Source organism: Arvicola amphibius, chromosome 3, assembly GCF_903992535.2.
Source record: "Arvicola amphibius chromosome 3, mArvAmp1.2, whole genome shotgun sequence".
Classification (NCBI taxonomy): domain Eukaryota; kingdom Metazoa; phylum Chordata; class Mammalia; order Rodentia; family Cricetidae; genus Arvicola; species Arvicola amphibius.
Window position 1 is genome coordinate 123276726 of NC_052049.1, and position 26752 is coordinate 123303477.

The 26752-nt window shown below is 43.5% G+C and overlaps 3 protein-coding genes across 16 annotated transcripts in view; 2 read left to right on the plus strand and 1 right to left on the minus strand.

Annotated features, from left to right (window-relative positions):
* Positions 1-4814, plus strand: part of Ube2q2 (ubiquitin conjugating enzyme E2 Q2) — a 57744-nt gene extending 52930 nt beyond the window's left edge. For both annotated transcript variants that reach the window (XM_038323883.1, XM_038323882.1), the window contains 2 exons: positions 721-787; positions 3136-4814. In XM_038323883.1, coding sequence (XP_038179811.1) covers positions 721-787; positions 3136-3167 — 99 coding nt within the window. In that variant the 3' untranslated portion in view covers positions 3168-4814. The remainder of the gene's footprint in view (positions 1-720; positions 788-3135) is intronic.
* A 1742-nt stretch (positions 4815-6556) lies between these two features.
* Positions 6557-24105, plus strand: Fbxo22 (F-box protein 22). The gene is made up of 7 exons (XM_038321830.1): positions 6557-6766; positions 6924-7062; positions 12106-12193; positions 13950-14045; positions 18229-18393; positions 20998-21163; positions 23231-24105. Exons 1-7 carry the CDS (start codon positions 6636-6638, stop codon positions 23646-23648), a joined length of 1203 nt encoding a protein of 400 aa, XP_038177758.1. The 5' UTR covers positions 6557-6635; the 3' UTR covers positions 23649-24105.
* Positions 18955-26752, minus strand: part of Nrg4 (neuregulin 4) — a 109179-nt gene continuing 101381 nt past the window's right edge. For all 13 annotated transcript variants that reach the window (XM_038321833.2, XM_038321835.2, XM_038321832.2 and 10 more), the window contains one exon: positions 18955-21571. In XM_038321833.2, coding sequence (XP_038177761.1) covers positions 21517-21571 — 55 coding nt within the window. In that variant the 3' untranslated portion in view covers positions 18955-21516. The remainder of the gene's footprint in view (positions 21572-26752) is intronic.

Below are 26752 nucleotides of genomic sequence, written 5' to 3' on the forward strand. Positions count from 1 at the left end.
TTCTTTATTCATTAATGGTAATGACAGCATACAGAGGGGAATCCCATCTCAGGAAGGGATAATGTCTCTATCTACAATTTGTCATTGCTCATCACTGTGTGTTCTGCACCAGGCTGTATGATGTGCTACTGTAGGTGGGGTGAGCTGTTAGAGAGAGTGTGTCTGATGGTAATTGAAGTTAGGTGTAAGCCATTCATGCTTGCGGGACAAAACTCAGTCCCTTGGTGCCTTAAACAAAATTCCTTATTTTAGTCAAAGGAGGTGATTTGGTGGCAATTGTGAGCATTCTTTATATTTCTAACTACAAATATTTAGATGCATGGCGCCTGATCTTAGTGTCTTCTTGTCTGGAAGCAGCATCTCATGGACTGTCCTTTTGGATATAAGGAGAAGGAAGAGTTGGAGGCGTTACTCTTCTAAATATGTTTCCTTTGACTTGATCAGATAGTATGGAGACACATACTAGGATTATAAACTTTCCTGCTTGACCAGTGGTAGGAAGACTTTAAACAACAACTCTGAAGTTTGTGGGGTTTTGGTGAAGTACAATTCTGGTTTTGTTATTTCTATAAAATTGTAGTAAATATGGAAAGTTAGTAACACAGATCCTCTGGAAATGAAAATGTCCTTTTAAGCTCAGCAGTGATGCATCTGTAAGTTTACTCTGATGGCTTTCATCTGGCTGCAGTTTTGATTTAATAATGTGTATTTCTTTTTCAGAATCAGTATAATCTAGCACGGGCCCAACAATCCTATAATTCCATTGTACAGATACATGAGAAAAATGGTATGTTTAATTCAATAAGTACTTAGTGCCATTCATGAAGTTGTACACACATGCCTTGTTTATTCCTTGTTTGCCTTGTTTGTTCCTGTGTTTCTGTCTTTTTTTTTTATCAAATATTGTTATAGTGGAAAAACCCTTTACTTTTGCTGTATTCATAATTTCTCAATAAATCTTAACATTGCTTTTTTCTGTACCCTGAAGACCTGACCTAAATTTTTGAGTCTGAACCAAGAATTCAGCTTAATGGATAAATCCTTTTGCTCACTTGAAACATATTCTGTAACTAAAGGAATTGTGTGAGCAACTCTGTGTAGGAGCTCTCACTGTGCTTGAGGAAGCATAACAGGATCATAACCATCTGCTTCTGAAACATCTTCAGCTTTGTGCTTTGGTAGACCTTCCTTCCTTCCTCTCTCAGGGTCAAACCCAGAACCCCACCAGGCAAAACATTGTATTGCTGAGAAACAGGTTTACTGTTTGAACAAGACTTGCCCTTGTTCTTGCTTTTCTTCTCTCTCTCTCTCTCTCTCTCTCTCTCTCTCTCTCTCTCTCTCTCTCTCTCTCTCTCTCTCTCTCTCTCTCTCTCTCTCTCTCTCTCTCTCTTTCCTATTTTGTTTTACTTTTTAAGATAGGATCTCACTAAGTTGCCCAGGCTGGTTCTGAGATCACTCTGTAATTCAGGCAGGCCTTGAATTTTGAATCCTTCTGCTTCAGTCTCCCCAGTAGCTGGGATTACAGGCCTGCATTGCCTGGCTGGCTTGGAAGACTTGTTTGTAAGTGCCATTTATGTGTCTTCTAGCTCTGTGTTTTTTATTTAGTCCTATGATTTATTTAGAAAAGAAATATGTGTTTTGTGTGTATGTGCTTGTCACCACATATACCATGTGGGTTCTGAGAATCAAACTCAGGTTTTCTGGCTTTGCCTTCACCCGCTGAGCCATTTCTGTGATCTCTTTTAGCCCCACTTTCCTCATCTCTAAAGCTGGCAAAGTGTCCTTTAATAAACACGAAGAAAAAGAATAGTACCCATGCAGCATACTTCGTAATCAAGTGCCCTGAACAAAGAGTTCATTGTAGCATGGGAGGGAAGCTAATGCTCTTTTGTGCAGACTAGAAGGAAGTAACTTTCCTAAGGGTCAGTATCTGTAGTAAATGGTCTTAACTTTCTAGAAATGTGTTAGTTAGGCTGGGAAGTTAACCGTGCAAGTATGAGGCTCTGAGTTTGTTCCCAGAACCCACACAAAAAGCCAGGTATGACAGGAGATGCCTCTGATCCCACCTGTGGGGAGACAGAGAACTCTCTAGCCAGCCAATCTGAATTATTGAGCTCCAGGTTGAGACCCTGTCTCAAAAAAAGGGGAGAGCAGTTGAGGAAGAAATGGGATGTTGACCTCTGACCTATGCACACTCAAGTGTAGGTGTACACACTTACATATGTGTGTTAGTTTCTAAGTTTAGATTTGTGTCTTGCACACTTATTTTAATGACAATGCCACTTGTCACTTTTTCAGTGATACTTTTAGAAATAATAGTCAAAACCACGTCTTAAAGCATGAAAGGGAGGTCTTACAATATGAGATTAAGCCCAGGCTTTTTTCATAATAGCCATTTTTAGTATATCAGATGAGTGTGTTCCAATGCCTGCTTTGTGCCAGGCAGTCATGACTGAGCATCTAATTGCCTTTCTATGAAAGTTTAGACTTATGTGGAGTATGCAGCAGTCCTCTTTGCTCCCTTTTCTTTCTTAAGGCAAACTCTACAATTGACATTCAAAGATATTTATAGAAAATGTTGTGTGTGTGTAAGCCTTGCATTGATGAAAGAGTAGTGGATTCAGTATCAGAAAGCAATTCTAGTTTCCAAAGTTTTACATCTTTTTGTTTTAAATTGACAAAATTGTGTGCTTATCATGTGTAACTTGATGTTTGGACAAACATTATGAGATTACTAACTCTGTGATAGACTGCCTCACATACTTAGAATCTTATGTCATGACAACACTTTACCTACCAGTATTTTTTTAAATAGTAATTGCCACATGTCTTTTAAATACAAAATTGAAATGGAAGGTTAGCATGTAGACTACTATTATGTCATGCTGTCATTATCAGCTAGGAATACCATTCATATGATAGGTGTTGGAAACTCAAGTGTGGTTTATTCATATGCAGTGACTTGATATGGTGAGCATATCTGAATGCCGGGTTAGTAACCAAAACACAAGTTTAAGTTTCTACAGTAGTGTTAAACAACAAAATTATGAGTAGAGACTGGACCTGATCTTAGTAGTGCCTTTTCCTAGTTGCTTAAGGATTTAAGTAGTTAATGTGGTTTCTTTTTTATTTTAGGCTGGTACACACCTCCAAAGGAAGATGGCTAACTACGCTGACATATGTCTGGACCAATGTCGCTTTAAAGAAAATCGTTCCAACGTGCAGACATAAGCTTTTGAGTGCCCGTATAACAGCAGTACCGAAGACATTAGCTAATAGATTATATAGCGGATAATCTGTCAACTGACATCCAGATACAGCCTTTTCATTTTGCTCACTTTAGGTATCTTGGACTGAACAGTGGGGCCTTTACTGTATTTTTCCTATTAAGTACACACAATAGCCACTCCTCACCACCTCTTTCTTGAAAAGTGAAATCTTTTAAGCAAGCAGGGAAGTCAGCATCAGTTTACTGCAGCTGTGAATTTACAGTAACCTTCTTATATTGAGCCTATGGGGTATGAAGATTTGCAAAATCTTGTTCGTTTAGAGCCAATAAAAGTTTAACTGATGGTCAATACTGGTTTAGGAATTTTAGGTCTTCTAAACCATAGCCTTTTCAGGTCTGAAATCTTTTTGTTGCCAAAATTATGACAGGAAGCCTCTTCATTAAATTGTTAACTTTTTCATGGTTGTGTGAAAGTTTGAACTGTTTCTGGAAGAATGGTCTTAGTATATTCTTTCATATTAGGGAAAGCAAAGTGAGCCGTTTGTGAGCAGTGCTTTCCCCTGCTGTGCTGAACCTGCCTCCTCTTGGTCCAGCATTTCTTGGGAAGAGCCACAGTATAGAGCCCGAAGTTCTAAACTATGAAGTTATTTTACCTTTCCACTTATTAACGGGGTGTTGCAATTGTTGATAAACTGATAAACTTCTAAAGTGATTGGTACAAAGACTCCTTGAGCAAAAGTATAAAAGATACCTAAATTGGAGACCATTAAATTTTTTGCTATAGCCATCCAGTGCTTTTCCATCAGAAGACCATTAAGAATTCCGCATATGTCAGTCTTTCATACGATGTGACACAAATCAGTGTACTTTCCACTTTATCGCCCTACCCGAATCAGTCCTCTTTGGTTGGTAATAGTTTTTTTAATAATCCTGAATTTGATTTAAATATAAACTCTAGCTATTAAGCACTTTTAAAAAGAAACCCAGAAGCACATTTTCCTGCACAAACCAGTACAGAGTTTTTTTCCTTTTCGTTTTCTTTTTGATTTTGTTTTTGATTTTCGAGATGATTTCTCTGTGTAACAGCTGGCCTCGAACTCACAGAGGAGTGTTGGGACTAAAGGCCGTGCCACCATCACCCGGCTCAAAAGGTGTTTTTTACACATTTGATTTTAGATTCTTTTCTTTTTCTTTTTAAACTTTGCAAACCACAGTCAGGAAACTTGGCACTTGTGCATTTTGTGTTTTTAATTTCTCCTGATTCTGTTTTGTTGGTTAAGAGGACAGGTTAAAGATACCTGCTATTCTTGCTCACTTGGTTCCCTTTAAATGATTACCAGTGCTCGGATAGCAAGTGACAAGGCAGAATTCTTCAAAGCATTATAAAGTTCCTTAAGCCTTAAGGCAAAATCTTGAATACATTATTGAATTCTTTAATATCCTAATGGCTAGCAGATTTGACAGCTGCACATTTGGCATGCTTTGTTTTTTGGATTTTATTTTTCATTGCAGATTTATTTGGCAATGTACAGTAAATTTTGTAAACTTGCATCAAGTTTATGAATAAAGAACCATTTAAAAATCACTTTGTCACCTTTCCCTCATAAGAAATGCTGTGATTCAGGTGTCTCTAGCTCTATTGAAATTCTAGTGTAGGGTATTTAAGAGAGGAGGGGGTGTGGAGAGATTTCAGGGGTGGAGATGAAGACTGATTTAATGAGCGAGGTAGGGAACCTAGAATTGGTATGCACAAACAGTGCACTCAATTTTTCTTTAGCCATTCTCTTTACAGTCTTTAAACTCAAATGCGTGTGGGTTTGGTTTGTTGTTGGTTTTGTTGTTGTTGTTGTCAGTTTTTGTTTTAGTCCCATTTTCCAGCCCAGGCTGTATGGCTGGGAAACTGTAGCTCGAGTGCTATTTAATTATATCCGTAATTTTCTCAGGATACTGATAGCACACTCCCTCTATTATTCTTATGGCCTTATACACACCGCTGCCAGTTTATCTTACAGGCTCTAGCTCAGTATGTTTGGATAATAGTCTTTTTCCTCCATGACTTAAATTTGCCATTCATCTTTGGTTTGAATGTTTTCTTTGAATGTCATCCACCCTACTTCATTCAGAAACAGTGGCCCACTCCGAAGGTCCTCTTAGGTGTGGGAATCTTGAGAAGTCCTCCTCTTAAACACACAGCCTTCGCTTTCCCTGGTCCCCATCACATGCCGCTGCCCACCCCCAGTGGGTCCATTGAGTAGTTTGGGGCCTGTAGTCCTGAAAGTAGGACTTTAGGATTCCTGGAGACCCTGAGACCTGCTGGGGGTTTCATTAACAAAGCATTTGGGGTTTCACACATTCTCAAGGTACAGTGAAGTTTTTGGATACTGTATGCCATCTATGTTTACTATTAGGTAGCCATAAGGTTTCCAGAGTAAAGTGGCAGTTTGTTACTGAGGGGCAGGGTGCTTTTAAAGAGGTTTTTCTACATTAAAAAAAAAAAAAAAAAAACCTGGTCGGTGGTGGCGCACAATCCCAGCACTCTAGAGGCAGAGGCAGGCGGATCTCTGTGAGTTTGAGGCCAGCCTGGTCTACAAGAGCTAGTTCCAGGACAGGCTCCAAAGCTAGAGAAACCCTGTCTCGAAAAAAAACCAAAACAAACAAAAACTTAAGTTGCTAATGTGTTTATATTATCCCACGTTAAATTTTTTTTGAGAAGCTCAGGTTTTCGCCTTGTGAACCTCCTGCCTCCATCTTTCTGGATTAGTCATGCACCACCATGCTCACCTCAAAATGTTGTAATAGGTAAATATATCAGTGTAAGGGGTTGTGAGGCCAAAACAAGAAGCACCAGGTCAAACCAGGTAGCTGGGAACCAAACCCCCTCCCTCAATCAGCCCTCAATCAGTAAACAACTGAATTCAGTTGGAATGAAGTTGAATCTGTTCTTTTCATTTATGGCTCAGAATATGTATGTGAACCACCGGAAGGTTTGTTAAAATAGACTCTTGGGCCTCGTCTCTTGGGATGAAGATCTAGTATGAGCAAAAGCACACTTACTATTTGAAAATGTCGGTCTGCTTTGGGGTATGCTTCTAGCAGCAATTATAGTTAGTGGCCAAAGAATAGCGAGTGTTATTTAAAATACTCGTTTAAAACTTAAGGGCTAACTTGTTAACCAGATTCATCGAATAAATCGAGTATTTGCAGCCGGCTCAAGGGCCAAGCTGCACAGTTCCAGCCGAACAGCGCAGGCGTTACAAGGCGGCGCACAGCTGCTGCCGTAAGACCAGCGCCGGAAGCTGCCCGCCGGAAGTGGCGCGCGCGCCTGCTCAGTGAGCCCGGGTGGGCGGCGGTGTGCCGGCCGCTCGGCTTCTGAGTTTCTGCAGGGCTTCTGGCCGGTAGGCGAGGAATGGAGCCGGTGGGCGGCGGCGGCTTCTCCTCCACCGACCCGCGAAGTACCTATGTGCTGAGTAACCTCGCGGAGGTGGTGGAGCGTGTCCTCACCTTCCTGCCCGCCAAGGCGCTGCTGCGGGTAGCCGGGTGAGGGCGAATGGGGCGGGAGGAGAATTTCGTCCCCGTGGGTGGCGGGTCTGCCCAGACCGGGACCCCTGCACAGGTCTCCTGGCGCTCGGCCCCTGCAGCGCTGCAGACGGAGCGGTCCACCCGGCGGCAACCTTTTGTGCTTTTGCGTCCCTAGAGTGTGCCGCCTATGGAGGGAGTGTGTTCGCAGAGTGCTGCGGACCCACCGCAGCGTGACTTGGATCTCTGCAGGGGTGGCGGAGGCCGGCCACCTGGAAGGGCATTGCTTGGTCCGCGTGGTAGCAGAGGCGCTCGAGGCAAGTATGGGTGTGTGCCGTGGACAGTCATTTGCAGGGCGGGTGGGCCATCTTTCAGAACTTTTTTTTAAAAAAATCACGATTATGATTCATGCTTTTGCTTTTAATTTGGGGACCTTTGCTCGTGGTCCGGAAAGACTTTGTAATAAACGTCAGGTTTTGTAAGGGCGTGCTGCGGATTCTCATTAGATATTGGGCAATTGAAGTTTACAGGTGTCGCTGTTATATCTTCTGCAGACCCTTCCTTCACTTGTCTCTGTTTTGCAATGAAGGCATTCTTATCAGGGTCACACACTAGAAATAAAACTAAAATTTCTACCTAAATTACTTAAGTCACAGCTCTTATCTCATTTGCGTCCCTGGATCCAGGAAAGTCATACCGGGAGGTGAAGACAGATTGTAGAGCCGGTAGTGAAGTTCCGGTATCTCACTGAGAGGCAGGGACCCTTGAGAGGAAATTGCCAATTTGATGGTCCATTACATCTTATCCCTTAGTATGTACAATATGCAAACATGAATGTTCTATTCAACGACAGTGTAACCTCCAGATTGGGAAGTTATCAATACATGCGTTTATTAGAGTTTGCTTTTGTTTTGTCTTTTCAACTTAACACAAGCTGGAAAGAGGGAACCTCTAGAGAATGCCGTCATCAACTGTGGACTAGTTTGTAGAGCATCTTCTTGATTCGTGTTTGGTGTGAGAAGGTCCAGCTCACTGTGAGCTGTACCAGCCCTGGGCAGGTGGTTCTGGGGTATATGAGAAAACACTTTGAGCAAGCCATGGAGAGAGCAAGCCAGTAAAGATCACTCCTCTTTGTCATCTGCTTCAGTTTCTGCCTCCAGGTTCCTGCCTTGGTTTCCTTCCGTGAACTGTCATCAGGGATATGTAAGCCAAATAAGCCCTTTCCTCCCCAGATTGCTTTCGGTGCTGTTCAGTACTACAACAATAGAAACTAAACTAAGATAATACATTACCTAAAAAGACACCTGAGGTTGGCCCGAAGGGGACTTTCACTGGTCAAATTGGAGATAATTTTAGCATTAAAATAAAAGCTGATAGTAATAAATGCATCCTTCAGTAAGAGATAGCAAACATACTGCTGTCTAGTTTTCAGACTCCCATTCAGATTTTGCCCCAGTATTGTTCTTGATAGCAAAAGGATTCAATTCCCAGTGACTTTAACTAAAAGGCATGTTTCTTTGATTTGTTCAGTTTCACCAGCTTGACTTTTCCTGCCACAACACTTAAGAAAATCCAAGGCCAGTTAATTTGTAGAACATTCACAAATTGAGTGTGACTGAGGTTGATTAGATTTTGTCAGGAATGATGGGAAAACAAGGGTGTGTTCTCCCATCATTCTTCCAGGTGGCCTCTGGTTTTCATTTGACTCATTATTTTAAATTACTTGATTCAGGTGATATCTACCAGAAGCCTCTACCTTTAAATTTTCTGTCCTGCAATGAATAAGTATTTCTGGATAGAAACTTTGAAACTTAGTCTTCTCTTTCCTTTTGTTCATATATATATATATTCAAAATATATGTATATTTACACAAGCTGTTAGTCTCTTATTCAAAGCTATATCTGTTACTATGTCTATCTTGTGCTTACACTGTCTTTGGTTTGGCTAGTGAACTCCCAATCCAGCTTCAGTGTCTTTTAGGGGATGACCTTACTTTTTTGGTACCAGATGTTTTTAGCTTGTTTTTGACTGCTTCATTTGGGAAATGAGTGGTTTCTCTAATAGTCTTGATTTCTTTTAGTGGAAGATGATATTTAGAATCTAAGGTTTGTACTGTGTAAGTACTCGCTGCTACTGAGGGGTTTGCTGCCTCTACTTTAGCGCAGATAGTAGTACATGTATGTATCCACATATGTAGTTGTTCTTTGGTATTGTCAGGGTATTCGTTGCCCCATATTGAAGTCCACAGATGCTCAAGTCCCTCATAAAGTGGCATAGTATTTGTATTAACCTGCATAGCTCACCCTTATATTTAAATTTAAATCTCTAGATTATTTATACCTAATCTAAGTAGACTATATAAGTAAATAATGACAAGAAAAAGGTTGTACATACTTAGTACAGATGCACCCGCCCCCTTAAATAGCCACATTTGAATCCTTGAATGAAGAGAGAGGTGGAAAAAGCTGACCATATGTGTATCTGGAACTGTTTCTATCTGTGCATGGAAGCTCTTGAGTTCCTTTAAGTGCAATGCGTCCAATCCTACCTAAGATTTTGTCTCACTTCCTCTCATTTTTATATCTCCCTTTCTGACAGTGGGAAACCTAGCTCTTAAAAAACAAAGCTTTTATTTGTGTGTATGTGTCTGTGTGTCTGTCTATATATGTGTACATGTGTGCAGGTGCCCACGGAGGTCAGAAGAATGCATCGGATCCTTTGGAGCTGGAGTTAACAGTTGGTTGTGAACTCTGTCCTCTGAAAGAACAGCAATCGATCTGATCTCTCCAGCATCTCTCCGGCCCTGGCTCTTGTCTTTAATGTGCCTGTCCAAGTGTGCTGTCCTCAGTTCCATGCTAATCTTGTGTAGGTTTTCTTCTTTGCTCTTTTGGACTCTTGGACTCATACCCAGAAAGCTGGCTAGCATCTCCCAGGCCTGTTTGAGTATTGTTTTTCTCTGATACATTGATTAAAACCCTATAGTTTGTTTTTCAAAGTCTGTTATTTGGGAAAATTCAAAATACTAGCAAAGCTTTTTCCATAGAAGTGTTCTCTGGAGCATCATATACAGTGAGGGAGCTTAAAACAACCGCTATTCAGTAAAAGATGTCATGAAATTATAAATTGCAAGGTACATTCAGTGATAAGAAGGTCTTCATAAAGGGGCTGGAGGGATGGCTCTGTGGTTAAGAGCATTGTCTGCTGTTCAGAGGACCCAAGTTCAGTTCCCAGTCACAAATGCCTGTAATAACAACTGGTCTCTGAGGGCACCTGCACACACATAGCACATACTTGGACACATACATAAGCAATCAAAAGTTTAAAATGTTGGAAAAAAGATTATTAAATTATATACTTAGTGTCATCTAATTGTGTGATTTTTTTTTTTAATGCTCTTTTAAACTACCTGTAGTTGTTTTCAACTTTTTACCACAGTAGTCGTTATTCTTCTGTGGCTGTGAATTTCATACACTGTGGTGGTTGTCATCTACAGAGAGTCTTAGACCATAGCCCACTGGCTCAAGCTAGCAATGTAGCTTTAACCTCTCTGAGCCTTAGGTTCCATTTTTATAAATTGAAAAGGGAGAACAATAATTCTCTTGTATGTTTACTGGGTTTGTCTAAGCATTAAATGGCAAAAAGATAATGTATATAACATGTTATTTATAATATATGGCCATAAATTTTCGATGGATATTAAGAATTGTCATAATATCACTATTAAAGTTCAGTTAGTAGTAACCTTTAAGAAATCAAACTCATGGTGAGACAGAAGCATGGTCTCTGAATGATACATGCTGCTTTCTCTGTTTTCCAAACCATCTTGTGGATAGAGTATTTTAATAGAGATACAAGGGGAGCTGCTTAGCTTCCCCTTAGAAATATTTAGAACTTTTATAAGACAGCTTGCCATTTGTAACTTGTTTGAATAGTTTGTCCCAGGTGAGAGTGTTTGAGGCTTGGCAGAGTTTCTAGTGAGAATTAGGAAGGGAAATGGAGACGTGTGAGTGCCAGAAAAAAAGAACCTTAGAATCTCAAGACGAGGCTTGTATATTTATCTAAACACTGGATGCGCAAGACCTGACTACTTTGAAATTCATTGCTGGTTATGGCAGAGGCAGAAGCAGGCTCTGACTCCTTCACTCAGCAAAATTTCTGGGTGAAATAATCCCACGGTTTATTATGATTATTAATCCAATAGACCAAGTGGGTCTGGTAGCTCAGTGGAGTTGGAGGTACTGGACAGTCTGCCTAGCCATAGAGGAAAGGCAAGCAGTGTGAATGTTGCCAGGGTTTTATCTAAAAGGGCTTCCCAAAATATGTACGAACTCTGGAAATTTAAATTGTGTCAAGTAGTTACTTTAAAAAATGTCAGGTGATCCGGGCGGTGGTGGTGCACTCGGGAGGCAGAGTTTGAGACCAGCCTGGTCTACAAGAGCTAGTTCCAGGACAGGTTCCAAAGCTACAGGGAAACCCTGTCTTGAAAAACAAAACAAAACAAACAGAAAGGTCCAATGAAACCAAGAATTTGTATCTGTAGGTCATAGGTCTTACCTAGCCCACAGAATAGTATTCAGTGTGTTTCACTGGTTTATCTAGAACCTACTCTGAAACATGTAAACCTCCTCCAGACTGCAGGGCAGTGAAGTTGTGCTCCATAGTCTGCACCTTATTCCACTCTGATAGAAAAATACTTGATAGAAGGCTCTTCCATTTAGTGTACACTTGTCTATGATGGGAGGCTTAGGAAAACCAGTGGTCTGAAGTACCCTGCTCAGAGTAGACACAGCACAAGCTGTAAAGGATGTCACATGGAGGTCCCCAGTACAAAGGGTGTGGCATCTAGGAGCAGGCATTGAGAGGTTTGTTCTAGGGTACCTTAAAGGAAACAAGTTTAAGGTGCTTGGCAGCTAGGGAACGTGTTCAAGTGTGGGCTGGTCTGGTAATACTGAGCTTGGAGCTGGAAAGGAAAACCAGAATGGGGATACAACCTGTGCACCCGCCGCCGCCATTGGGATGCTTCTTATTTCTGTTCCTGTTCAGTAAAGTGAGAGGCAGCTTTAACTGGTAAACCAAATTTCTATTCTAAAAGCGTAAGTGAACTTCTTGAGGCCTGAAATAAATTTGATGTGAAAATAGAAATTCTGCTACTCAGTAAATAAGCTGATTAGAGTAGGAGAGACCCATGAGAAGTAAGAGGACTCAGGGTGGAGGAAGGGAAGGAGTGAGGCAGCAGTGAGGACGCGGGGGGGGGGGGGGGGGGGGGGGCAGTAGCTTTTTTGTCCTTAGGGATAGTGGTGGATACTTGGGGAGCACAGGAGCATTTACAGACTCAGTTCAATTCTCTTTTTCTTTGCAGAATGTTCCCATCTTACCACGGACCGTTCTCTACATGGCAGATTCTGAAACTTTCATTAGCCTGGAGGAGTGCCGTGGCCATAAAAGAGGTATATATAGAGAAAAGGTTGGGTTTTTGTTTCCGACATTTCCTAGTGCTAAGAGCAAGCCTTCCCAGGCTTTGGGGTGCCGTTCCTGTACTCATGCCTCTGTCTGGCTTGAGCTAAGGAGCCCTTTGTGTGCAGATTGATGTCTGACCTCCTGGTCCAAATGGAACAAAGTTTTTCAGAAAGATTTTTGATTTGAAATACTCCAAGCCTCCAGTTGTACTTCTCTTTGTTAAAACAAGAGCCTAGCTTTGGTTATCCAAGCCTGCTCATGCATGATGCAGCGCTATGGGGTTCCAAAGCTGTTTGCAGACACTGCATTCTTGACTCACTAAAGGGAAATCCAGCTCAAGAATACAAGATGGGGCCCTTTGGCACAGACTTTGATTTGTAAAATTGTCTGACTTGAATCTAACTGACTGGAGTCAAGTAGTAGTAGTTGTGCCATGACATCAGCTGAACAGAGATCCAGTAAATAGCACCTCTCAGACTCAGTGCTGCCCCGAATTTGATGCCTTTGGGCAAAAGTAAGGACAAGGGCAAACTAGTAATGGCAAAGGGTAGGTTTAGAATTCAAATAAAACAGACACAGAAATGGGGAAACCGTTTATTTTAATCAAAACATTTAAGCTTGCCAGGTGGTGGTGGCACCACACGCCTTTAATCTAAGCACTCAGGAGGCAGAGGCAGGCAGATCTCCTTGAGTTCAAGGCTAGCCTGGTCTACAAAAGTCAGTTCCAGGACAGCCAGTACTGGTACAGAGAGAAACCTTGTGTACAAAACAAAACTAAAGTTCATGCTTTCTTTTAAAGTACCTCTCCCTCCCTTCTTCCCTCCCTCCCTCCCTCCCTTCTTCCCTTCCTCCCTTCCTCCCCCCTTCCTCCCTCCCTCCTTCCCTCCCTCCCTTATTCTTTCCCCTCCCTCCTTCCCTTCTTTCTTCCCTCCCTCCTACCCTCCCTCACTTTCTCCCTCTTTCCTTCCTCCATCCCTATCTCCTTCTTTTCCTCCCTCCTTCCTTCCCTCCCTCCTATTGCTTCTTCCTTTTTCTTTGAGACAAGGTCACATGTAGCCCAGCTGGCCTCAAAACTCACTGTATAGCTAAGGATTACCTTGAATTTCTGATCATCTTGCTGTTGGAGGAGGACTTGTTCATCCCAGCCTCCTGGCTAGCTTACATCCGAAATAGTCACACAGAAACTGTATTGATTAAAACACTGCCTGGCCCATTAGCTCTAACTTCTTATTGACTATCTCTTACATCTCAGTTTAACCCATCTCTATTAATCTGTGTATCGCCAAGTGGCAGTGGTTTACTGGAGATTCTAACCAGTGTCCATCTAAGGTGGAGGATCCATGGTTTCTCTGACTCTGCTTTCTTCCACCCAGCATTCAGTTCTGTCTCCCAGCTAAGTTCTGCCCTGTCACCAGGCCCAAAGCAGTTTCTTTATTCATTAACCAATGTAAGCAACACATAGAAAGAAGGACCTCCTACACCATCTTGCTTCCACCTTCAAGTGCTAGGACCACAGTATGCACCACTTGAGGTTCATGTAGCACCATGGCTGATGATTGATCGATCGAACCTAGGCTTCTTGCATGCTAGGCTAGTCCTCTACCAATTGAGTTATGCCCCCAGCCTCATAACCTTTCGGTTGTTAGATATTACTTTTTGTGTCTGTTTTTTTTTTTTTTTTTAAACACTGTCAGATTTGACAATGAAAAGTGGATATTTAATAATTGTGGTGCTTTACTGTTACAGCGAGGAAAAGAACTACCATGGAGACAGCGTTTGCCCTCGAGAAGCTGTTCCCCAAGCAGTGTCAGATCCTTGGGATTGTGACCCCAGGAATTATAGGTGAGAGAAATGAACAACTTATTTTTTGCTTAGTTTAATGTGGGGTCCTGTGGATTGGTGAAATAATTATAGCTGGAGAGCAGCACATTTACATTTCTGGTCGTCTAAAACCAAGAGCAGTAGACACCTGTGTCGTGGCGGTGCCTTGTCCTTAGTGTCTGTCATAGTGCAGCTCGCAAGGCTGCCGAAGAGCAGCACATAACCTGACTTCCCTTAGCCTTTCACAGGGAAGGACGGATCTCATTGTACCTGCTGCTCATTCCTGTCTGCTCAGTTCACCCACTCTTGTTTCCTGTAGGCGGGGCAACTGAGAGTGACAGGTTACAGTGTGTCTTATGGAGAGACTTGTTTCCCTGCATGCTGCCAGCATGGCACATGGCTAGTGGATTTTTGCTGTTACTGTTTGAATTGTTTGATGTAATGGTGGTCCAGTGGTTAAGATAACTGGATTAGGATTCCAGCTGTACCATTTAGTGTTTGTGTTTCTTTGTATAGCTGACCTGACATCCATGAGACTTCAGTTTCCTCATCAGGGAAATGGGAAAGCACCTTCTTAGGAGGGTTGTGAAGATGCAGTGACTCAACACATCTGTGACATTTAGAGCAAACCATGCAGCAAGATGTCAGCTATCGTTTTCTGGAGCCTTGCAGGTGGTTAGTTGGTAGTGTCTGCTGCACAGGCATAGAGGCCCTCATCAGCCCCGGACCCCCATACAATATCACCCTGAAAGACTTTTGGTTTGCATCAGAGTCCTGTGCAGTGAAGCACAAAGGGTTCTGAGTGTTTGCAAATGAATAGGGCCTGCTCTTTGCCCCCACCAGCTCCTTACCGCAGGGCTGCCGTAGCTCCGTACACACTTGGACTAATGAAGCAATAACAGTGACTGGTTTTCTTCCAACTTTTGAGTTGACTTTAAATAGCTGGTAGCCTTCACCTCATCACTGGTCACTGTTGGATACTGATGTAGTCAGGCACTCATTCCTCACATCTTTTTTCTCGGCTGTTCATCCTATCCACTGGCTTTACTTGAACACAACTGTGCTTCTCCTTTTTAAGTTATCTGCTGTAGGATAGGGGCAAGAAAGGGAAGGCAGCCTTGGGGGCATCCTGCTTCCCCAGTGAGAAAGGGAAGGCAGCCTTGGGGGCATCCTGCCTCCCCAGTGAGAAAGGGAAGGCAGCCTTGGGGGCATCCTGCCTTCCCAGTGAGAAAGGGAAGGCAGCCTTGGGGGCATCCTGCCTCCCCAGTGAGCAGTCGCAGTCACAGCTCTCCTTAGTCACTGCCTTTTCTGAGCAGCTTTGGCTTTGTGTTGCTTTATGTCCCATGGTCTTATGTTTGGGGTTAAAATACCATTCCATTTGCTTTGGTCATGGTATGGCTCTGATGTTTGCTGGGCCCTCTTCATACTGGTTGCAGTCATTTAAATACTTTTGAGTACTTGGTCTCCAGAGAGTGAAATTGTTTGAAAGGATTACAAGGATTAGGAGGTGTGGCTCTGTTTTGTTGGAAGTTTGTGATTGGGGATTGTAAAAGGACACTTCCTGTCTCAACTGCCTGGTCCCAGATAACTGACTTAGAGGATTAATCTCCTGTGGAGCATGCCTTCTCGCAGGAGACTGCAGCAGGAGACCATGGTGCTGCGAGGCTGCCTTCGGGAGGTCCTGGGTGGCTGCCTCTCCCCGGCTCCCCTGGTTATGCTGCACCCGGCAGTGAGTGGCACCGAGGCCACTCTACTTGACGGGGCTGAGCGAATGCTTGGTATTAGCTAACTTTTAAATTTAAATTAACCCATATTTCTATTTATGCTTTACCATGTGGCTCATGGCTTGACCTCATTTTCTACATAACCTGCTTGCTTGGCAGCTGGCTGGCATCTCCCTGACTCCGCCCTTCTTCATCCCAGGATCCTCTGACTCTGGCTGTCCTGCATAACTTCCTGCCCCGCTATTAGCCTGTCATATGAATATGAGCAATACATATCATAGTGTAGAAAAGGATTGTTCCACAGCAGGGGATGGGCTTCCTTCTCTGCCTGCAAGCCATGATGTGGGTTTCAGCTACTTCTGCAGTTCCCCTCTTGCTGCCTCCATGCTTTCTGCCATGATGATCGTACATGGTGACCGGAAACTGCACAGCGTCCAGCTAGAGCTTCCTTTCGCGAGCGCTGCCTCGGTCGTCGCGTCTCTGCACAGCAGCAGGACAGCGGCTCAGACATTGGTCTTAACAGGTTTCTGGTCTTCACTACCGATGCTTTGAGCCTAGCTGTTTCTTTACTTTTGGCCTGACAGTCCCTGCCAAAACCCCTATTCTGACTTCTGTGGTGCTAGGGTAGTTTTGCCAGGTCAAGAACGTGGTTTTTCTTTTTGTGTTTTGGCTTTTACTGGGTATAAATATTTAACACGTCTTTGAGGTGGATTTGTTGCATTATAGTAATTCCTTTAAAGCTGTGTGCTTGCATGTGTGGGTCAGAGGTTGTCAAGTGTCATCTTCTGTTGTTCTTTTGAGACAGGGTCTCTCACTGAACTTGAAGCTCACTGTTCTAGCTAGACTGGCTGGTCAGTGAACTCCAGGAGTTTGCCTTTCTCTGCTTCCTGCTTTGCCTGACCTTAGTGCATGTCTGGGGGTCAGGTTTGGAAGACTGGTCTTCATGCCTGTACAGCATTTTATCAGCTGAGCCATGCCCCCCCCCCCACACACCCTTCATTTTAGTGTTTGAGTCTTTCTGTGATATAAATGGGACAAGATTTATTTTCCCATTCTTGTTTTGATAGACTGTGGTTTTTCTGGTTCTAGGTATTGTGAATGAGGCTAGGGTTTTTTTTTTTTTTTTGTGTAAGTTTTAAGTTTCTCTGAAACTTAAGGAGTTGGACTTTGACCTAAAAAAAGAAACGCAAGTTTTCCAAGATTCTACCATTCTGTGCTCATGAGCAATGGTGGAGGGTGTAGTTGCTGTGCATCTTGCTGCTGGGTCACATTGGCTGTGACCGTTAGTCAGGCTGGTAGATGTGAAGATAGTCTGGGATATTCTCTAAGGACTAGTTGTGTGCTCACTGGGTACTTGTCTCTGACTTGTGACAGGGCTGGCTCACTCTGCTGTGGTTTTAATGTGGACTGCCCTGCATCTACTCACATTTAAACACTGTTTAGGTTTCCCTCTTGCACTCAGTAGGGGTTATTTGTTGTTGCTGTTGGAACAGAATACTGGTCAAATGCAATGGGGTGGGGAACTTGCTTAGTTTGCAGTTCGAAGGTGCATCTTGGTGGGGAGTCATGTGGCAGAATCTTGCGGAAGCGGGTCACACTGTGTCCTTACTGAAGGAGCAGAGAATGCTGCTGCTGCAGGACTCTAGGCTCTGGCACGGTCTGCCTGAAATCCTGTTGACTTAACCTGAGGCACTAGCTCAGATTTACCATAAACTTGCTTCTTTCTTTTCATGTTTTAAATATACAGTCTGTGAATCATGTGGGGTTTGTCTTTTGGGTTCTTCTCTTTGAATACCACCACTCCCACCCCCCACCACCACCCCTACTACCATCATCCCCTCAGCCCTTCCCATACTGTGGTTTGCATTTCTAGAAACTTAACACTTAAAAAGGTTTGTGTGTGGCGTTGTGCCTTCCTGTATGTGTATACCATATGCATGTGTGGTGCTCATAGAGACCAGAAGGGGGCATCAGATCCCCTGGAACCAGAGTTAGACAATTGTGGCCAGCTCTGTGGGTGGCAGGAACTGAACCTTGGTCTTCTGAAGAGCAGCAGTTCCCTTCATCTTGACTCAGTGACTGCAGACAATTTGTATACCTGCTTTTTCACTGTTTATAAAAGCATTTCTTTGGTTTGTTTTGTTGAGACAGGGTTTCTCTGTAGCTTTGGAGCCTGTCCTGAACTAGCTCTTGTAGATCAGGCTGGCCTCGAACTCACAGAGATCTGCCTGCCTCTGCCTCCCAAGTGCTGGGATTAAAGGCATGCGCTCAGCTTTTTGAAAGCTTTTCTTTCTGAACATATTTGAAAGTGTGGTGCAGTGATCACTACCCTAAAATTGCCAAAGAACTTTGTTTGCTCTAAGAGCATCTGTTTGATAACAGCCTAGCCTGCAGTTAGGAGGATGCAGTGGGTTGATTGAGGCTCTGACTAACTCCAGTTTCTGTTGGCTGTCCTCATGACGCTGTTGTTTTCTCTCTAGTGACACCAATGGGATCAGGTGGCAACCGACCTCAGGAAATAGAAATTGGAGAATCTGGTTTTGCTTTATTATTCCCTCAAATTGAAGGGATAAAAATTCAGCCCTTTCATTTTATTAAGGACCCCAAGAATTTAACACTTGAACGACATCAGCTTGCTGAAGTGGGTAAGTTGTTATTTACTTATTTCGTTTTTTGAGACAGGGTCTCACTATATATTTCTGGCTGTCCTTGATCTCAGACTCTTCTTGCCTCTGCCTTCTGAGTGCTGAGGTTTTACAGGTACATGGCACATACCCAGCATTGTTATTAATTGTCCGTTTGTTGATTAACTTGATGTGTTTTAATTCTGGCCAGCTAGTGACTGCTAGGCTGCTTTTGACAAGGCTGGTGGTTGGTCCAATCCATTTCAAATTGTTTTATTTGCCATGAAGTCTTAGACAACCAGAGACGAACACTTTTTATATAAGTATTCTGTTGCTAAGCTTGCGCATGAGTATTTTACTTGCATGTATGTAAGTATATGTACTACGTGTGTGTCTGCCCATGGAGAGCAGACGAGGACATAGATTCCCTGGAACTAGAATTATAGATAGTTGTGAGGTAAGATCCGTGAATGTATGCATGCATTTAACTGTAGCTGAATTTTGAAGGAAATCTTGATCTTCAGTAGGCTTTTAGCAATAATTTTGCCTTATTTTTGTTATTTAAAACAGAAAAACTTAACATTTAAAAATATCCCTAGTAACCATTTATTATACAAGTTTTTAGAAGAAAAGGGTTGGCGCGGAAGGGAAGGCATGGACTTGAAGAAGTGTGAGGAAATAAACAGGATTTCTCCCAGATTTCAGAAAACAAGTATGGCGAACTGAAGTAGGTCTAGTGTCAGACTTTGATGGGGAAACTTACTTGATACATAGGCAGCTGGCTACTTCAGCAAAGCAGTGTGAAGGCTTTTCATCGTCTCCATCTGCAAAGCGGATGATTGGGCTAAAACTACCACTGTGCTCCTCAGACTGACTTAGTGCTAACTCCACGTCTGTGTGTAGATGATCGCCTGAAGACATACACCTCGGTGATGTATTAGCACGCAGACATGGCACATAATAATTCCCCACCTGTCAGGTTTCCTTGTTGCTAATATGCAAATCAGCTGTTGAGTCCTTGAACTTTTAAAGGTTAGTTTCACTTTACAGACAAGGAAGTAGGTTTGGAAAAGTTAAGCTTGACCCAACTTAAAGACCTGCAATAGAAAAATGGGAAAGTTTGGGTTTGTGGCTTAAAGGATGGAATATACATACTGAGAACAGCACTTACACCGTCCCGAGCGGTGTAAACAGGAGAGTAAGCGTGGCTGTGGAAGGGATAGAGCCGAGCAGTAAGGTATGGGCAGCTAATGCTCGAAGCCCTGCGTGTGGGCGCCGTAGAAGGCTGGACAGGTGCAGGCACTCTGTCCCCATAGTGAGACTATTTAGAAAGCAGGCTTGAGCTTCAGGATGGTGAGACTACTTTCCCCTTTTCCATGTGCACGTATGTTGCAGGAGCATGTGTGGAGACCAGAGGTTGATGGCAGGTGCACATCTTCTGCAGTCTCTTCACATTGACTTCTCTTGAATAACCATGCCATTAGCCCAAGTGATCACGTCCTGGAATTGACACCCGTTTCTAAACTAGACTTGAATGTTGTTCGACAGACTTCTTCCTACTCAGAAAAATGTGTTCCACAAAAGAAAAGGGTGGGTCTCCATGTGCCAGACTCATCTGTAAGAGGGAGGAACCTTCAGAACTGTGCACACCTGAGGTTTACTATGTGGGGAGTTAGAACTGACCCAGGGGCAGAGTCTAAAGTTTTATTTGTCAGTAATTGATTGTCGTGTCAGCAGCTCCATGCTGTGACATAAAGGTAAAGTTTCCTAGATTTCAGCATAAAAAAGAATTCCAGGATGAGCTAGTGTAAAGCAGAGTTAAAGAAGGCTTTTAATATAAATTTCAGCATGGGGGTTGAGAGATATTCAGGGAGAGTGGATGTGGGCTACGCAGAAAAAAGTCACATGTCATTGTCTTTACAAAAACTGTCACCAAAGGATTGCTGAGAAGTTAAGCTGGCATCACAGGACAGGCATTTGATAAGACGGAACTCTAGGTCACTAGTTTGGACTTAGATGCTAATGTGCTGGGATTCTTGCTTTTTAATTGGTCAAGCCTGAGCATTGTGGTTGGCAGGGCTCCTTTCCTTTCCTTCTAGCTGCTTCAGTCTTGCTGAGGGATCCTTCCTTTCATCACCATGGAAGGCATGTGGCTGAGTCAATGGAAACATCTGTCTAGTTAGGGGCTGCATTTTCTTCCTGTCCCAGAAGCCACCTGTTGTAATACTGTTCGGTTTCAAATGAATGCTGTGAAAATAGGTTGCCAGAGACTCTGGTGGAAGCTTGGAGCTCGGGGAATGAGACACTACTGGTCCCTTGAGCCTTGCTGCCTGGTAATGGTAGAGCTGCTTTTAGACCACGTTGTAAACTCTAGGTCACTGGCACGTGTGGAGTTGGAAGGTGGAACCACCCAACATGGTCCGCTAGGCTGCTGTTCTGTCTATAAACTGTGTCCTTGCTTGTGTGAGGCGTTGACTGGCTTATATTCAAATAGCTGTTTAGGTTTTTATTAATGGAAACCAGGAACTTCAGTGCTGCACAGCACACACTGGTGCCAGTCAGTCAGCAGGAATAACTAACAGCTCGTTGTGTTTTAAGGCTGTCTTATCTCTCACTTCTCTGCAGGTCTTCTGGATAACCCTGAGCTTCGTGTGGTCCTTGTCTTTGGCTATAACTGCTGTAAGGTGGGAGCCAATAATTACCTGCAGCGAGTGGTCAGCACTTTCAGCAATATGAACATCATCTTGGCTGGAGGCCAGGTGGACAACTTGTCTTCACTGACTTCTGAGAAGTAAGCCTGTGCACTTTGCTTTTCTCCTAGGGTGAATGGAAACGACTTCAGGTTCTTATGACTTGGCTTTTTACAACAAATTTGAGGAATCAGTTTGATATTGTATGCCAGTAATATGAGGCAGGAGAATTTCTTGAATTCAGTGCCAGCTTGGTCTACACTGATAACTTCCAGGCCAGACAAGGCTACAGAGTGACACCCTGTCTCAAAAAATAGACAAGAAAAGGAATTGCTAATGTACCAGTTCATTCCATTTTGCTGTTGCCAAGAGGCTCACTGAACACAATTCTGCTTGCAGTCAAAAAATTAAACTTGTATTTATTGTCCTTTAAGAACATCAGAGTTAGGCTTCTTCAGCACTGCCTGTTGATAAATTTTACAGCTTTGGTCTTCCTTGTGATGTTGCTCCTGCAAACAAAGAAGTCATTAATGAGGCTAAAATAAATGCATAAGGCTTATTCCAGTATAGAATTGAGTTGTTAACTGGGAGATAGAGGTTTCATAGAAATAAGTAAGGAAGACTAGGTTTTTAAAGGAAAGGGGGAACTAAGGTGAGGTTGAAGCGGCTTGTTTTAAACAGGTGTCAGTGCCCCTGTGTGGAACCTTTTTTGAATGAGCTGAGAATGGACTGCCACTGGGGTCTGTGCATATACTAAGCTGACACGGGAGGTGCGCTGCAAGGTCAGCAGCACGCAAGTCCTGGGGTTGGAAACTTGCAGTGGGACTTTGCAAGCTCATCTCTGTGAACAGTTATTTGAAGATTGAATACAGCAAACTTCTACCTCTCAAAGATTGTCTCTGGCTTGCAAATTCTCTCTTGATCAGACTGTAGCCATTTAAAGTGTTTCCATGTTTCCTTGAGAAGGAGGTACATGGGTCAAGTGTTCCTGACAAAACTCGTCAGGCTCTAACACTCGGGGTGGGGTGGCATCTTCCCCCTCTTCTCCAGGGAACAGCAGCCTGTGGTATCTTACTGGTGTCCCTTGGCCTTCAGTTTGGGGACCTGTACTAGATTTTATTTATTTGTGTGTGTGTATGTGCACCACTGAGGCTTGGTGCCGCGCTGTCTTAGTTTCTTGCTAACCTGGGGAATCTCATGCATTCTGTAGATTCAGTTGTTGATAAATGCAATAGGTACTTAAGGTGTCTGTTTTCTCCCAGTGGGTGTTCACTGTGTGCTTTATAGCTTTACTAACAGGGCATTTTCTTTTGTAAGCATAAAATGTTTGATTAAAAAAAGTCTTTACAGGGCTGATGAGGCACTCGCCACCAGGGCTGAGAATGTAAGTTCAATCCCTGGGACCCATACGGTGGAAAGAGAAAGGACTCCTTTGCTCTCCATCCATGCGCCATGCCGTGTGCATGCTCACCCAGACTTACACATAAAATCGGTGTCATAGGAAAAGGGCTTGAAAAATTTGTATCAAATAAATGTACTTGATATGTGTGTCTGTTCCATGAGTGCAGGTGCCCTCAAGGACCAGAGATATTAGCTTATGAATCCCTGTTGTGGGGCGCTGAGAATCAGACTGGGATCTCTGTACAAGCAGAACACACCCTTCTGAGCCACCTCTCCAGCCCTCCCCCGAGTTGTGAAATTTTAAAATTCAAACTCAGGCTCAAAACAATAAAACAGGAAGCATTGAAATTATAGTTCTAGCTAAAACCTGCAGAGTTGAAAATCATCCACCATGATTATATATATTTTTGTTTGGTTTCTTGAGAAACAGTCGTGGTCATCCTGTAACTCACTTTATAGACCAGGCTGACCTCAAACTCAGAGATCTACCTGCCTCCCTGAGTGCACACCTGGACCATGATGATATATTTTTTAATACATCTTTTTCATAATTTAACAGTGGATGGGGTGCAGTGCCATAATGTCAGTCATACTCCACGGGACAGGACTGTCAGTTCGTGTCAGAGTGCCTGCAGCACATCCCCCAGACCCGGTGCAGATCTGTGTCTGGGGGAGAGAAGTCTCGGAGTCAAGCATGAGCTGCAAAGGCAGCAGAGCTCCCTCCTCAGTTAATCAGGAGGTGTTGATGATTTTCTGTTTGTTTCCAGGAAGCCTCTGGATATTGATGCCACAGGTGTAGTTGGACTGTCGTTTAGCGGACACCGAGTCCAGAGCGCCACGGTTCTCCTCAGTGAGGATGTGACGGACGACAAGACAGCCGAGGCGGCCATGCAGCGTCTCAAGGCCGCCAGCATCCCCGAGGAGAACACCATCGGCTTCATGTTCGCCTGCGTGGGCCGGGGCTTCCAGTACTACAGAGCCAAGGGGAACGTGGAAGCCGATGCCTTTAGGAAGTTTTTTCCCAGAGTCCCCTTATTCGGTTTCTTCGGAAATGGGGAGATTGGCTGTGACCGGATAGTCACCGGGAACTTCATCCTGAGGAGGTGTAACGAGGTGAAGGAAGAGGACCTGTTCCACAGCTACACCACCATCATGGCGCTCATTCACCTGGGGGCCTCCAAATAGGACGTCTGGTGGGTTCCTTTTTCAGAAAAATGGAAACTTGGGATATAAGTATTTTAAAACCAAACTAGCTCCTTGTGCTTTGTAGCTTTGGTGCTCTGAGATCATGTTGGGTGAGTTTTAATACATAGATGAAGGACAGCTTTGTTCACAGACCAGAAAGTGAGGCTGGTATCAGACCGAGCGCCCTGGGAGGAGGCCACGACTATGTTCCCTTAAAGAGATGGTGGAGTCTTTCCTGCTTTCAGTTTTCTCAGGAGCTGTAACACATTACTGACTTTTTACTTTCTGATGAAGAACTACCTTTGTTTTCGTACTGTATAAAGTTGTTCTCGTAGGTAAGTTAGCATTTTCCTCTTCATGGTAAAGAGACTGCAAGGGAACAATGTTTTTCACATAGTTCTGAAAATTATATCACCATATTTTGGTTTTATACCAATAAAATACACTTGAAAACCCACCAACTAGTGTATTTACTGCTTTTGATAAGACATGAAGGTTGTCAGCTACTCCGCTGGTGAGAGCCTGGAGTGGAGAGAGAAGTGAGGAATTTTCCCCGAGCATTGACGTTTATAGAGCACGTGATGGGAACTTGGATTTTCACTTACTCACAGCCTGTCTTTCTCATAGGGCTTACTGTGTTCTGTGTCCTTAACAGTGGCACTACCTTCGATTGTCCCTTTCACCTTACTGCCTGGAGTATGGGTAGGCCATGAATCACCTTGGACACCGCAGAGAAGTCAGTACTCCATTGTGGAGAGGACCACAGGGATCCTGGGTGTCTTCTGCTGTACCCCCATAATGGACCTGTGCTGCCTGTTTCTAGACTTGTACAGGGCAGACGTTAACGTGGATTTGCACCAGGTCGTTGTTAGAGGATATGCTTACAGGGTGACATTTCTGTATTGGTCAGTGGTTTCTATTAAAAGAAATAATTGCGGTTTGTCAAAAAACAAACACGCCTAGAAGTGGCAACTGCTGCAGATATGTATAAAGCTGCAAAAGTAACCAGTTTAACCAACGCTGAATGAGCACGGCAGTGAAGGTGTGTTCACATACCGAGCTGCCTCTCAGTCGAGGCTCAGGAGATCGCCAGCAGCAAGGCTTTGAAATCACCGACTTCTCTATACCGCCAATTGAAAATGCAGCTGGGGCTCTAGTTTGTTCAGAAGGGCTGCCACCAGGAATACATTTCCATCCCTTTGGTCCAAGAGGAAGGGAGTGGAACCTTAGCATGGAGTGCAGAAACTGTCAAGCAGGCAGAATGCTCCTGTGAAGGGTATGAGGGGCGTGTCCAGTAGGAACCTTCTTACCTTAGTTTTCTCAATTTTGTTAAAAATTGATCTATGAGGCCAGTAGCAAAAGACAAGTGGTTTGTGCTGCAACTCTAACAAAATGAACATGCAAAGAATTTCAGTAAAAATAAACTTAGAGCTGGGCGGTGGTGGCTCATGCCTTTAATCCCAGTACTCGGGAGGCAGAGGCAGGCGGATCTCTGAGTTCAAGGCCAGCCTGGTCTACAAGAGCTAGTTCCAGGACAGGCTCTAGAAACTACAGGGAAACCCTGTCTCGAAAAACCAAAAAAAAAAAAAAAAAAGTTTCTACAACATGTGCCAGTATAAAGCAAAAAATTCCTAGCAGAAGTCAAGAAAGTTATAGGGCAGGTGTTTTGGAGGTAAGAGTGTTGCATTTAAGGCAAATTTTTGTCCTATTTTTTGTTCAGGTCAGCAGCAGACAAAACCAGCATGATGGCATTAGTTTTAGTAGAAAACGATTCGGCTGAGAAACAATTTGAGACCACTGTTTTAACATTTTTCTTACTGTCCAAGGTTCGGTCACCCTGTGTTTACTCAGTAAACACACCTCATCCAGTCTCCCAAAACCAGAGCTACAGACCGCAGTGAAGCACCCTGGCCAAGAAAATCCATCTTCAAAGTGGTTGCTAGGTTCTGTGATGTTCTCAGCCCCTTTCTCCCTTGTGACAAAGATTCTTAAAACCATTGAAGCCCAGTTCTCATTCATGAACTGGATGAAGTGGAAGAGACCTCCCCCCATCTGTAGAGTTGTGTACAGCTCTAGCCCTCTAGATAGGATTAGAGGTGCTAGGTTGGTTGGATTCTTTTGATTTTGTCTCACTTGGGAGTTGGTGGGCACTGCTTGTAAAAGCTGCAAGGATCCACAAATGCCAGTCAGAGTCAAGAGAAATGGGTGGAGATGCAGAATTGATTTTTTGAGGAGAGCCATTAAGACATTCGAAAGCAACCACACACAGAGGACTTAGAATGGCACAAACACCCAGAGAAGCCACTGTTCTAACACCCTGTGTCCTTTCTACCATGCCTGCCCCCTAAGCTCAGGGACTAACTGCCTGTCAAAGGATTTCCCAGCCAGTTTTGAGGAAACGGGCATAAAGGGGGATTGCTGTATAAACAGTTGAATAGAAGGTGTGGGGGGGGGGTTGTCAAATGACAAACCTACATGGGGGGGCAGAGGTGGGATGGGGTAGGGGTGATATTGTTAAAATAATGGCATACCCAAAATAAAAAGTAACATGTCCTCAGAGGAACAGAGAAATGAGGTCCATTCAAAGAATCAAATACCAGCCAAGTGGCTCGGCGGTATTGCCACCAGGACTGGCGACCTGAGTTTGACACACATGATGGAAGAAGAGAACTGCGTGATGAAAGCTGTCCTTTGACCTCCACACATATGCTGTGGCATGCATTTGAGAGTCTGAACACATTGTAAAGGAAGATAAGCTGGTACTTTCTCTACTGAAGGTGCAACGTGAAACTTCCTAGAGACTTCATTCAATGTGCTCACAGCAACTACAGAAGATATAAGGGACAGAATCAGTGTCTAAGAGGAGGGACTTATAAAAAGCCCCCACATCTCCTTAAAACAAACAAACAAAAAAACAAATGACCTCACCAGAGACTTTCAGAGGCCACTGGGGACAGGGAGGAAAAATGAAGAAACACCTGAAAGCTGGAACTGGAAGGGTATAAACAGGTGAACCCAGCATGAAGGATTTGTGTGACAGACACAGACCACTGCCCAATCAGGACAGGAAAGCCATTTGGTAAAAATCACTCTTTTGTGATTAA

Coding starts and splice junctions, on each gene's coding strand:
- Fbxo22 (XM_038321830.1), top strand. CDS start 6,636: ATGGAGCCGGTGGGCGGCGGCGGCTTCTCCTCCACCGACCCGCGAAGT. Junction 6,767..6,923: donor GCGCTGCTGCGGGTAGCCGG/GTGAGGGCGAAT, acceptor TTGCGTCCCTAG/AGTGTGCCGCCTATGGAGGG. Junction 21,164..23,230: donor TCTTCACTGACTTCTGAGAA/GTAAGCCTGTGC, acceptor GTTTGTTTCCAG/GAAGCCTCTGGATATTGATG.